This window comes from Haliotis cracherodii, unplaced genomic scaffold (assembly GCF_022045235.1).
Source record: "Haliotis cracherodii isolate W230 unplaced genomic scaffold, xgHalCrac1.p SCAF_13, whole genome shotgun sequence".
NCBI classification, from domain to species: domain Eukaryota; kingdom Metazoa; phylum Mollusca; class Gastropoda; order Lepetellida; family Haliotidae; genus Haliotis; species Haliotis cracherodii.
Window position 1 is genome coordinate 15,887,337 of NW_027266268.1, and position 13,441 is coordinate 15,900,777.

Below are 13,441 nucleotides of genomic sequence, written 5' to 3' on the forward strand. Positions count from 1 at the left end.
TCGTGTCCCCCGCCGTGAAATTGCTGGAATATTGCTAAAAGCGGCGTAAAACCATACTCACTCAAATTTCATTTATCTTGGGAAAAAAGCAACTATAGAAGGCAATTGTAACAAAGTAAATAGTATATTTTTTACTTAATAATAGAGAATATTAGAAGTTTATGCACTGTTAGCTCTGGACTAACCCTAACCCTAACCCTAACTGTAAAGTTTCATTAGTTTCTTATCATGATGTGAAAAAATGTATCAGAGTACACTCTTTGGCCTTCTTAGTAGTTTTGAGACAGTGGGGTAGCCTTGTGGTTAAAGTGTTTGCTTGTCACACCTAAGACCAGGTTCAATTTCCTACATGGGTGTAAAGTCTGGAGCCGCTTCTTGGTGTCCCCACCGTGATATTGCTGTAATATCGCTAAAAGCAGTGTAAAACCATACTCACTCAGTTCAGTGTGTTTCATTGAATCAATCCATAAAAATAAGGCGAGTTTTATTCTATTTTGATGTCATTTGGGCGATTTTCTACAGGTTCTATAGATATTTTATGTTTTAAAATTTATGTTTTATGTAAAATAAATTAAGTCATGACATAATATGTGTACATGTTGATATAGATAATTCATACAATGTGAAATGAGTGAATGGTAATCAAAACAAAGATATTTTCAATAAAAGAATTATTTATCTAACTTTGCTTTGTGTTATGTTCAGAAACATACCGTGAAACTAGTCCTTACCTTGAAAACCCGACCGCCTCCGTGGTCTTGTGGTAGAATGTCCGGCCGGAGAGCGGAAGCTCCGGGCTTCGATCCCCAGCCGTGTCAAGCCAAAAGACGTTTAAAGATGGTACTTGTTGTCACCTTGTCTGACGCTCTGCCATCTTCCCGAGGCAAAGGAGTTAACTGACTATAAAAGTCCAGTTTCCACCTTTGCCGAACTAGGTTGGTATTATGGAGTTACATTTTGGCTGGACTAACGAGTCTATGCATAGTCCAATCAGAATCACTCACAGAAATCGAAATCTGGTTCGTAAACTGCCGTGCAGATTTCGATCGACTGCAGTATTTACAAAGCATGTGCACCGCCAACTCGTTGTCAACAGATATTATTCCAAATCTTTTCATGTTTTTAATCAAGATGCTCACATGATTTGAAGCATTTCGCGATGAGGGGCAGTCGGGTAGCCTATAGAGGTTAAAGCGTTAGCTCGTCACGCCGAAGACCCGGGTTCGATTCCCGACATGGGTACAATGTGTGAAGCCCATTTCTGTGAAATCCGCTGTGATATTGCTGGAATATTGCTAAATGCGGCTTGAAGCCATACTCACTCACTCACTCACTCACTCACTCACTCACTCACTCATTTCGCGATGTAAGACCCGTTTTATCACAATATAGATCTTGAGTATCGATCAGATCGTCCTGACTGGGCGCCACCATTTTTTGTGAAGCAAATGCAAGTGATACGAGAGTTGGAATCTGATTGGTCCTTAGGAGAGGCTTAGAAGGCTTATAACTGGTAATAGCCACTGGTGGCGCTACGATCGAGCCAAGTAATTCCAGCCTAGTTTGGCAAGGGTGGAAACTGGACTTTTAAAGTCAGTTAACTCTCTTGCCTCGGGAAGATGGCGCTCGGCATTAAGGGGCTAAAACGAGGACTGGTCGGCTTGGAGTCAGTATACTGTGTGTGGGTGTGGGTGTGGGTATACAGGTTAAACTGAGGCATGGTATCTAAGTGGGCTAGCACTATAGATTGGTATCAGTCCGAACAAGTACAAGCAGACAATCCAGTGATTAATAGCATGAACATCGATCCATGCAATTGGGATCGATGACATGCATCAACCAAGTCAGCGCGAGCCTGACCACCCAAACCCGTTAGACGCCTTTTACGACAAGCATAGTCTCCTTTTACGGCATGCATGGGTTGCTGAAGACCTATTCTACCCCGGATCTTCACGGGTCATCAGGCTCACTCACTTGGTGATGCATGTCATCATATCCCAGTTGTGTAGATTGATGCTCATGATGTCCTCACTAGATTGTCTGGACCAGACCGCCTTCAAGAGCAGGAATATTGCTCAGTGTTTCTTTTCACAGAAACAAACAAACAAATGTAAGAAGGTTTCACTGAATGTGCCTTGGTGTTTTGAAGCCTCCAAGCAATGAAAGGCATTGACAACCAGGCCCATCTTGCTCAAAGCATTGGCAGTGTCAAGACTGTTGTAAGGCTGTATTTAGGTATGGGAGATAAAAAAGGTTAAGTTCTCTCATCATTTTGTGCAAGTTGGCCCTGACCAGACAGTTAAAATTGTGAAGTGTCTGGAGTGTTTGGTCTTGAAGTATCAGGCTGGTACAGAAACTGGTTGCACATTGATCTGAAACTCTACTGCTGAGAAATGGCAAGAAAGTAAGTAGTAAGAGTGAGTGAGTGAGTATGGTTTAACCCTGCTTTTAGCAATATTCCAGCTATATCACGGCTGGGGACACCAATAATGGGCTTCACACATTGTACCCATGTCGGGAATCGAACCCGGGTCTTCGGCGTGATGAGTAAACGCTTTAACCTCGAGGGGGCGGTCGGGTAGCCTAGTGGTTAAAGTGTTAGCTCGTCACGCTGAAGACCCCGGTTCGATTCCCAACATGGGTACAATGTGTGAAGCCCATTTCTGGTGTCCCCCACGGGGATATTGCTGGAATATTGTTCACTTTGAGCACTATGTATTTAGCTCGCCAAGGCTCGCTAAATACAATGTTTATTCCTAATGCAGGATATTTACCATCCCCAAACACACTCGCTTGATAACCTCTATTTGTCTCCTCCGTACGTCCCACCTGTTTGTTGAAGACTGGATTGTCTTCATATTTGGAACTATGGTGTATATACAGACACCACAGACACCAGTCGGTTTTGGTGACTTTGACCCCATTTTCAAGGTCACAGCAGGCAAATCTGCTTTTGGAGTTGGAAAAAGGTGTTGCCGCGATATATCAAGAACTTATCTCTGGATTGTCTTCATATTTGGAACTATGGTGTATATGCAGACTCCGCAGACACCAGTCGGTTTTGGTGACTTTGACCCCATTTTCAAGGTCACAGCAGGCAATCTGCTTTTGGAGTTGGAAAACGGTGTTGCCGCGATATCTCAAGAACTAAACACTGGATTGTTTTCATATTTGGAACTATGGTGTATATACAAACTCCGCAGACACCAGTCGGTTTTGGTGACCTTGACCCATTTTCAAGGTCAGAAGACCGCAATATCTCAAGAACTAATCGCTGGATTGTCTTCATATTTGGTACTATGGTGTATATACAGGCGGGGGACATTTCGTCACTTTGTGACAAATACTTGTTATTCATGGCATAAAAACAATATTGTGGCTATGTCGCCATGCTGCGTTCCAAACACACTTCTGCACTTGTACACAGCAGACATAAAATTAACATATCGGTTTTTAGTTTCCACAAAAAGCAGCAAATGCATTATCGTGTCACTGGATTTTCTGTCTGATCCATTACTTGATTCTCTGGTCTCTTTAATGAATACTGTCACATGGAAGGCAACATACAACGCTTACGTTTATGCAAATTTTGAGAGAGGCAGGTGCAACGTGTAGGGCAGGACATGTTTACCATTCTTATTGATTTTCAGTGTGCCCACCTCTAATATGAAGACAGAGGGAGTGAGTAGGGTTTTACTCTGCTTTTAGCAATATTCCAGCAATATCACGGTGGGGGACACCAGAAATGGGCTTCACACATTGTACCCATGTCAGGAATCAAACCCGGGTCTTCGACATTACGATCGAACGTTTTAACCACTAGGCAACCCGACCGCTACTGAAGACAGAGATCATATTTGATGACTAAAAATTAGCTGAGAGAATAAGGATAAGATCTCATACAAATTATTTGAACTCACATTCTTGGGTCACTTAACGTACACTGCTTGGGAACCAAGCTTCAATAGCGTAATTGCACTGAGCTGAGATAATCAAGACTGCATGGGTATTCTCTGGATCAAGAACATTGTGAAACATGATATTCTTATAAATTTAAAGCAGAAAGCTTTCTCAACATTGCTGACACATGTTGAAATGTTGAAGAACTTGTCAGTTTGGATTGAGCTCCAAAGAAGTGTCCCTAAACTCGGATAGAGCATTCGTCCTCCGGCTATTCTTTTGAACTCCATGGATGACCTAGGGTATGTCCAGGCTTCCCACACTGACAAGGCAGCTACCATGTTCCACCTATAGAAGATGCCTTCAAGCAACACATGTTGAGAGCCATGTTTCAGACGACAATATGGCTGCCGATACATCACTCATCTCATCTGGAGTGACAGATCTGGACTGCCACATACTGAACACTGCACCTGCTCTGGTTACCAAAACTCTACATATTAACCTGAAGGCTCGAGTGACAGTGGCAGTGGTGGCAGTAACTAAATGAATCTTACTGTATTGGACTGAGTAAAATTTAACGTCACATCGGCAGTATCTCAGCCATATCGTGATGAAACAGTTATAATAATTATATTGAGATTGTATAAAAAGCTGTCAACGATGGACAGTATAATAACTAGTGTATCACAGTTTCGAGTTTTAAAATTAGTTTAGAATATTTAAAAGAATACATTATCATTCAACAATACAATGTAAAAATGGGCTATAGATCACCAGCAACCAAAGTAAGGCCACCTTACTAGGGACCGTGGGGACTTACGATCCTTCTGCTACCTGCACGGTTCCCCAGTACTGTATTGGAGAAAAAAAATGGATTTGTTAATGAGTTACTGACAACATTAAAGCAATTGCATATAAGTGCTTCACATTGACACTTCAAAGTATGTCAATATGATCAGCAATTATAGTACATAACATCGGCGGTAATTATCTTATATATGATAATAACAGGCTAGATGTTGTTCCTGGTCAAAACCTAAATTTTGACATATAAATTTCACATACATTCGATGTGAAGACAAAATATTGTCATTTTCCTGTATTGACGGCCATCTTGGAGGCCATTTTGTCCGCCATATTGGATAAGTCAAATTTTACAAGCTCATATAAATGCAAGATACTTAAACAATTCATGTGTTCAAATTTAACAGTTTTTTAACAGGATAAGGGGTGGGATCACATGCAGTACATTTTCATACAACATATTATTCCTATCTTAATTGTGGAATTTTTTACAAGCTCCTGAAGCATTCAGACATGGTTTGTGATATCACATGACATGATTGTTAATATGGAGGTTACATTATCTTTATTTTTGTAATAATATGAAAATGAAAATTGAGTGATTTACCCCCGTTTTGACACTTTTTAGCCGATATCTCGACTTAACCCTTTTGCTTATTGTTTACTTGTTTTATTTTAGGTTTCCTAAGTCAGCACACTGATTTTGTTAATAATCACTGCTGAGTGCGGCTTTAAAAATAATCAAACAAACAAAATAAATAAACAAACTACCAAATGTTATTTAAATTCTCAGTATAACCGCATTGCTGTAACGAATATGTATTTCCAGACAGTGGGGGATTTCTTGCCTGACGACTTCGTCCGTAGGCGACATCGTTCACAAAGGCGAAACGCACATCTTGCTTGCTGCTGACCGGCAATTACAGCACTAACGTAGGAGTAGTCAAAAGTTTATGGACAGAACGTTTAAAATTGTTAAACGTCCGTTTCATCAAGTGCTGACTATTCATGCCGTTGTGCGTGTCGGCAGTAAGTTGGTGCCTCCTGTCTTTGCGATTTTAGTGGTTTCGATAGAGAAGAGTGGCAACCTAGGACACACGAGAACCACATTGCTCAAGTTCGACACATATCTGCCCTTATACAAAAACAGCAGAACGTGAGAGGCTAGAAAGTTCTCACAGCGCTGGCATTATCCCATGTATATAATCCGTTTAGGGGAACTGCTAAACACATCTGCATGGCCATATGATAGACTGTATCTTTGACTTTGGACCAGTTGTTTATTCATTTTGGTTATTCAGCCTTGAACGCTGCAATGGAAAGAGGATGGGGCATTCCCACAAACAACAAGAAGGCTGAACTTCAGCTTGCTCGACGATTTGTATACCAAACTGATCTTCTTGGTTTGACTCTGTCAGATGATTTCCAGCTTACTGAAACACACCAACCAGTCTTTACTGAACTTGTTTCTGGTGCAAAAGTTGGAAGGCTCGGCACAACCATCAAGGCTGTTAATAACCCGTGGACTTTGTCCTTGTTTAGTTGTATTTAAGATTTACAATTTCTTCTCAAATGTCCAAGTTACCATCATATAAAGAGTTGAAAACTGTCCATCTAGGGGACACATTGTTTGGATCAGCTTAGGCATCAGCTCTTTGACCAGAATATCAGCATATTGGACAAACACTGATGGCGACACTGATGGCGACATTGACTGGAGTATATCGCCAAAACCTGGCAAAATGCTCTGCTACATTCACCACAGCATAGAACTCTCAGGTGAGCTAATTGTACATATAGATCCTATTTGTAAGCCCTGGAATACATATCAAATATGTTGTTATTGATCTTCTCTATCTAAAATCTGCTTAATGTTCTATTTCCGTATTATGTAAAATGCTGTAAATATCAATTAATACAAATTATTTCACAACACTCCAAATATAGTTGTCATGAAGAAAATTAACCACATACTGTATGAAAACATTCTGATGTAAACAAAACGAAACTGAATGTTTGTTTGTTGTTGTTTTACGCCGCACTCAGCAATATTCCAGCTTCATGATGGTGGTCTGGACTGGACAATCCAGTGATTGACATCATGGGATACAATGACATGCATCAACCAAGTCAACGAGCCTGACCACCTGATCCCATTAGTCGCCTCTTACGGCAATCATTGGTTGCTGAAGACCTATTCGACCCCGGATCTTCATGGGTCTGAAGTAGGAGCGGTCAGTTGTTAATAGACGGAAAGTTTAAAATTGTTAAACGTTCGTTTCATCAAGTGCTGACTGTGCCTCGTGTCTTTGTGATCATGGCGCCCCCCTTTCTGTCGGCAGCCGACATCACAAGAATGTTTCTGTGCATAACAGACCGTGTCCCCGCCTTAGGTTTGTTTGTTTGTTGTTTAACGCCGCACTCAGCAATATTCCAGGTATGTGACAGCGGTCCGCCCAAGGAAAACTCCTGCAAATAAATAATTACTTTCACACCCAACATTCTCTCCCCGATCCTGGTCTGTGTTAAATGTTGATGTCAGGACCAACAACTTTGTTGAAGGAATATTATTACAAATAATAACAATAAACTGTCATGTAATGTTTATGTATTTAGTATACATTCTAACTTATATTTTCTTTCGTTACAGGTTGGCACAGACGAATCAACATCAAGGTGGGTGAGTGGACCCTTGGTATCTTCAGACTCATCTTGGAGCTTTCCTGAGAGGCCAGCCTCCTACTACTCCAGACAAGATTTGATACAGGAGGGCCGACTCAGGGCCTATGTGAGGAAGTCTTCCACGATGTTATATGCCTTAATTTCTATCTTTCTTTTGCATTGTTGGCATGGCTAAGAGAAGGCAGTGTACAACTTGTGGTTGAATTGTTTCCTGTAGACAAATACAACAGACATCAGGCTATGAACAAACCCATCTCGAGGAAGAGCCTGACAATTTACAACCCAAACTTCCTGAAAGGGAACTGTCTGCTGATGACGGAGAGGAAATAGACGAAGAAAATTGATGAAAAGGAAGAAATCTACCTTTATGATCTTTCAACCCCGAGTAGCACAATGTCAACAAGAAGCCAATGAACAAACTGACAATACAACTTTCATAAGACTCCTTGTATTTTGGTCGTTCCTATTTCTGTCGTTGGCAGTCAGTAGTGTACATATTGACGAGTGCTAGAACTGTCCTATTTCGGTTCATTCATGGACTGCTCACTGTTGCCGCCAAGCATGGTGAAGCACTTTCAATACTCCTGCCACTGTTCCAGATAAGCGCTTATCTATTACAAAAACTTATGCTGATTGACAAAAATAACTTTGTACATTATGTTGTCTGTCCATCTTGAAACAATATTTATGCAAATGCAGACTGTGTTATGTACTTCGAAGGCAAAATAAATAGCAAACATTTTGTTTATAGTAAATAACCAAACCATCCTGTCCGACGTCATCGACGTCATCGACGTCCTCGTGGTGCAATGCTGCTCCAGACTGTACTGTTAGCCTCTGGAACATAAATCGTACTATTACAAGCCATAAGAGATTCGTTGATATGTTGTAATTCGTGACCTGATATCACGATCTGGCTTGGTAATCATACGTATACTCCTGGAGTATATGTGGTCGTGTAAACGCATAGTTCATTTGCTCACGTAAGTAAACCAACATCTAGAAAAGGGAAATCAGCAACCTCTTTCATCACTGCTATCAATAGCAATGAAATTTGCATATTGTCTAGACTACTGTCTGGATTCATTTTCCATACACCAAATGCCAAAATGCCCCCAAGCAGGAAGGGCGAAAAAAATCAACTTGCGGCCAATCTTGGACGATGAAGAGACGGAGTGTCTCTTGTCTGTCTGGAATGAGAAAAATGTTGAGGAACAGTTAGAGGACACGAAGAAGAACAAAAGTGCAATATATGTTATCATAACCCAGGAAATGAAAATACATGGATTTGAAAAGAATGCTGCACAGTGCAATATACGAATGCATACTTTGAAGAGGACGTACTGGGATTGTAAAAAGAATCAGAAGATTAGTGGTAAAGGTAGAAAAGTTTGCCAACAGAAATACTTGGACAGTCAAGGTGGTAGAAAAAATGGGCATAGCACAAAGTTTGGCAAGTGATGACACTCCAGACAACAGTGAGAGTGATGAAATGGAGGCTGCAGATACCCGTGATGACATGACTGGTGGTACTACAGGAGGCGGGATTGAGTTTGATGTAAGTGACGAAAATAAAGAAAACAAGGATGCAGGCACGAAGAATGAGACAAATGATGAAGGAAGTAAGGAGGTAGGAAAAAAAGATGAACAGAAGAGCGAACAAAAGAAGAAAATTAAGAAATTAGAGAAAAGACAATGGAAGACAAAGCTGGAGGTCACTCTTGGTTCGATTGTGAAATCTCACTCTGAAAACAACAATAAATATGAAGCATCTTTGATGTCACTTGAAGAAAAAAAGTGGATGCCGAACTTAAGAAAATAGAACTAGAATAGAAGAAATTAGAGATTGAAGAAAGGCAGAAACGCGAGGAAAGAGACCACCAGTTTCGAATGATGCAAATGATTCTTGGGCGGGTAAAACCTCCCTCATCTCAAACATTGTCTTCTATGTTTGGTCCATCAACGAGTTGGAATAACCCTACAATCCAGTATGCTGCCTGCTCTACCCCTGACCGGCGACAGTCAACAGACCCTTCTGATGCCTCTTGTGATGAATTGCCTCACTCCTTTTATCAACTTTGAAGAGTTGTGTTTGTGTTCCCGGATTTGAACAAAGAACTTCTTTTTTTTCATTTGTTAACTTCTTTAGCATAAGAGTGCAGATATGTTAGGACTCTGTTTGTGTAGGCCCAATCTGGCCAGAGAAGTCACCCATTGAAAGTTCTTTTACATTTTAAGTTTTGTTCTGAACCTTGCTATGAATGTCATGGTCATGACGAGACCGGCTGTTTTTTAAAGAAATAAAAATAAAGAAATTTTGACCTGAATATGTTTTATTAATATCTTCACAGAAAGGTACATGTTTACTAAACCCAGTTTTGATACATCAGTCAATGAAAACCTGCCGTAATTAATGGTTTGCTTTCAGTATGCCTTAAAATGTTCAAATTCAAAACCCTGTAAAGTACACTGAAATGTCATCTCTCAGTTGCTTTGCGCATGTCAGATCATCCTCTTGTGCATCATCATCATTTTCTACATCCTCTACTTCATGTCCTATTTAGGTCTCACGGTGCATTTCACACAGGTTATGTAAAATCACACATGTCGTCACCACATTGCAACATCCATGCGCTTCAACATTCGTCACCACTGGCCCCTTTCCGTAACCTGAAAGAAGACTCGTCCCCCCATCGATGAGTGTTATGTGCGAAAACACGACAAACCAATCAGAATGCGCGTATCATTTCAAGTTCTTTGTCAAAGAATCCCTCAGAAATAATTTTTGATTTTACATATGTTTTGCACCTAATAATATACCAAAGACACAGTTAAATGTGTTCGATCATACTGTATAATTCCGCATGTCCCGATGTGCTTTAAATTGCATATGAAATATATATAATATATGGGGAAATATGTGTGAACCATTACGCAACGAATTGACAATTATTTTAGGTATGCCCGTTTGCGCTAAGATGGAACCCGGTCGCAAAAATGCCCATGAGAGGGGCACGAGTCGCTATTTGGCTTGTCCCGGAATAACACGAGTTTTTTCGCGAATGGCGCTTCAAGAGACAACGCCATCTTCCCTTTAGGCGTCCAAATGTATTTTCAATTGTCATTCTGGCACGACTCAATCTGTAGTTAAAGGTTTTCTGTGAAATTGACAAGTTGGCAATGTGCATGTACGCTTCATAAGCCGGGGTTTGAGAGGATATGCATCTGCAATGATAACGACAGGCATGAACACCTGTTTATGTGGTAATTGCAGTGGTTTTGGGCAGCTCGGAAACAAGTCATTTGTCTCCCCTTTATAGTAGACTATAGAACTACCAAAGACTCTCGCGTCATGAACCCTACCCGGCCCTCCGACATTAATGTCTCTGATGATGTATTGGTGATCACACAAAGCCTGTAATATTATAGAGTAATATCCTTTTCTATTTAGGTAATCACCATGAGCTGTTGTAGGGGCTATGATTGGGATGTGTGTGCCGTCCAGAGCCCCAGCACAGTTTGGAAATCCCCAGGTTTGCTCAAAACCACTGATCACAAATTTCAGGTCTTCACCCTTCGGAAACTTTACATACTTCTCTAGCAGGTTCTCGGGGATAACGTTGCAGATCTCATGTACACATTTGTGTACGGTGGACTTTGATACATCAAACAGGTTACCAATCGTTCGAAACTCTGCAGAACTAGCTAGCCAGTAGACAGCAATGGCCAGCTTATGGTCCAACTCAATAGGGTCTGTGACATAAAACTCTTTAGTTGGCAAATAGTGTTTTATTTCCTTACAGAGAAAATAGAACGTTTTTTTTCTCATACGGAAATTCTTTACAACCAAAATGATTTGCTGAGTTTTGCACGTGCTACAGTACCCAGATCAGTGAAACCGGAGTTTTAAGTGACAACACAGGTACACAGGTCCGCAATCTTTGTACATTCCGAAAAGTGGTCACAAGTAGTTATATATGTAACAATTATTACTAAAGTTCAAGATAAAAAACACAATAGTCGTGAGTAGTTCAAAATAAGTGTTTAAAACACATAGTATTTCAAAAGAAGTTGACAAATAACACTCCAAACTTAGTTCAATGACAGATGTTTTAATTCCTACCAACCTGTTTCGGATGACCCTGTCATTTCTTGGAATTTTGTGAGAGGTCATTTCTTGGAAATCGAACATGCCATCATTTCTATTGTAGGGGTGACAGGATGTAGAAAAAGGTTTTAAAATGCTAAACGTATATATTTCTACAACAAACTTTATGAATTAACATTCTATTATATATTTAACATAGGTAAGTGTTATTATTTAGTTAACAATTACCCGAGTAAACAATGATAAAATCCAAATAAATGCCTTTCCACCCCGAACTTGGATGTGGCAGAACTTGACCTTCATCACGTTAACTCACACCTCACAGCTGTCAATGGCTGACAATCTTGTGTTTACTTTCTCCATAACTACTTCAATGATGCAAGATGACAACCCTGATCTGTGATGTGGTTCAACATTAACCTGTAGATTTACAGGAATTGATCGTGCCTGCTATCACAATATGATTACCAATGGAACTGAGTATGACTGAACAGCCACTTTTTAGGCTGCAGAATAGCCGGATATTTTGAAACGAGGAATCTGCATGGTGTAACCTGTCAATTTCAAGATTTCACGGATCCAAAGCCAGATAATGACAGACCTTAAGACATTTGTGGCCCAGAAATAGTGGGTCGTGTATGATTTTCTGAAGTGACTTAATTGAATTTCATCACGTTAGAGAAGATGTCACTTCAATTGGGACATTGCTTTCATTGACTTTCGAAGGGGAGTGTTTTCTGATGTACTTTCAAATCCCCTCCTGCCAAATTCTAACTGTCTAACGAAGATGGCAATGAATATCGATCACAAAAAAATTTGTAAACAACATGTTGTCATGAATAAAATGTCTTCAAACACATTTTATTATGTTATATCTTACTTTCATTGTCGGTTGTTTCAATTACGAAATAACCTGTTCATGGGTTACAGAAAAAGTTAAACAATTATTTTTTTCTCAACATCACTCTTTCACTTATTTTGAATGTGTAAAACTTTTCATCATACCTCCCCACTCTGAACTGAGAACTGTCGTTACGTGTCCCGGTTGTCACAACACTGCACTCTCAGTTCTGGCTGCCAAAGAAATTGTTAACAGTAACAGTGCTGTTAAAGAATTGCAGGGAACCAGAAGACAACCCAGTACTGCGAGTGTGATGCTGTTCAACATTAACATGTTGACTAACTATTCCTGCTGGTGTGATGTTGCTTCCACCCTGGAGAATGGCTGAATACCGCCTCTTTCGAGCCGAAGAAGAGTCACAATTATATGACATTCCACGCCAGCATGAGAAAGTAGTGTGACCGTTGTGGCCCTGACACAGTGATTAGTGTATGTTTTGCTCAACTTTGCCTCTTCTGAAATTGGTTTCATCTGTTGTGGCCAAGTGCCTGTGTGGTGTGTTTGTGAGTTTTCGTGGTCTTTGGAAGTGAGCAGTGTTTTGTGATGTAATTTTGAAACATACTGTTTAAATGAAGCAGCGGGACAGGAAGGGGTACCTATGACATATACGCTACGGTGTTTTTTTGTCAACTCATTGTGTGTGGTAGTGATGAACTCGCACACTACGTCGTCGACCTTGACACGGAAAGAATTGCGAGTGAGGTCAAATCCTAATGTCAGATCAAACCAGACCTCTTTTTGAAGGCTAACTGGATCGTCTGCTGATTGATTAGATCTGATTTTCACCAAACCCCCTCCAAAATAGGCTCATAGTGAGTAGATACATCCAACCCAAGTTTCTTGATTTTTCGAAGCATCCCCATAAAAACATTGTTCGCATTGACAAACTCTTGGTCCTGCAGCATGTTAAATAAACGTTCATACCGTGGTTGGCAGAGATGGCGATGAATTGCAGATCTAATGCCAACATAGGAGGACTTCGACAAACCAAGCAACAAAGCAAGACTGAATGATGAACATTGTACAGAATATTTATAGTGTTG

General features: G+C 40.4%; 1 protein-coding gene across 1 annotated transcript; it reads left to right on the plus strand.

The window, feature by feature from the left end:
* Window positions 1–8,821: 8,821 nt before the first annotated feature.
* On the plus strand, window positions 8,822–9,211 carry LOC139458473 (uncharacterized). The gene has a single exon (XM_071239911.1). It carries the CDS (start codon window positions 8,822–8,824, stop codon window positions 9,209–9,211), a length of 390 nt encoding a protein of 129 aa, XP_071096012.1.
* The last annotated feature ends 4,230 nt before the right edge of the window (window positions 9,212–13,441 follow it).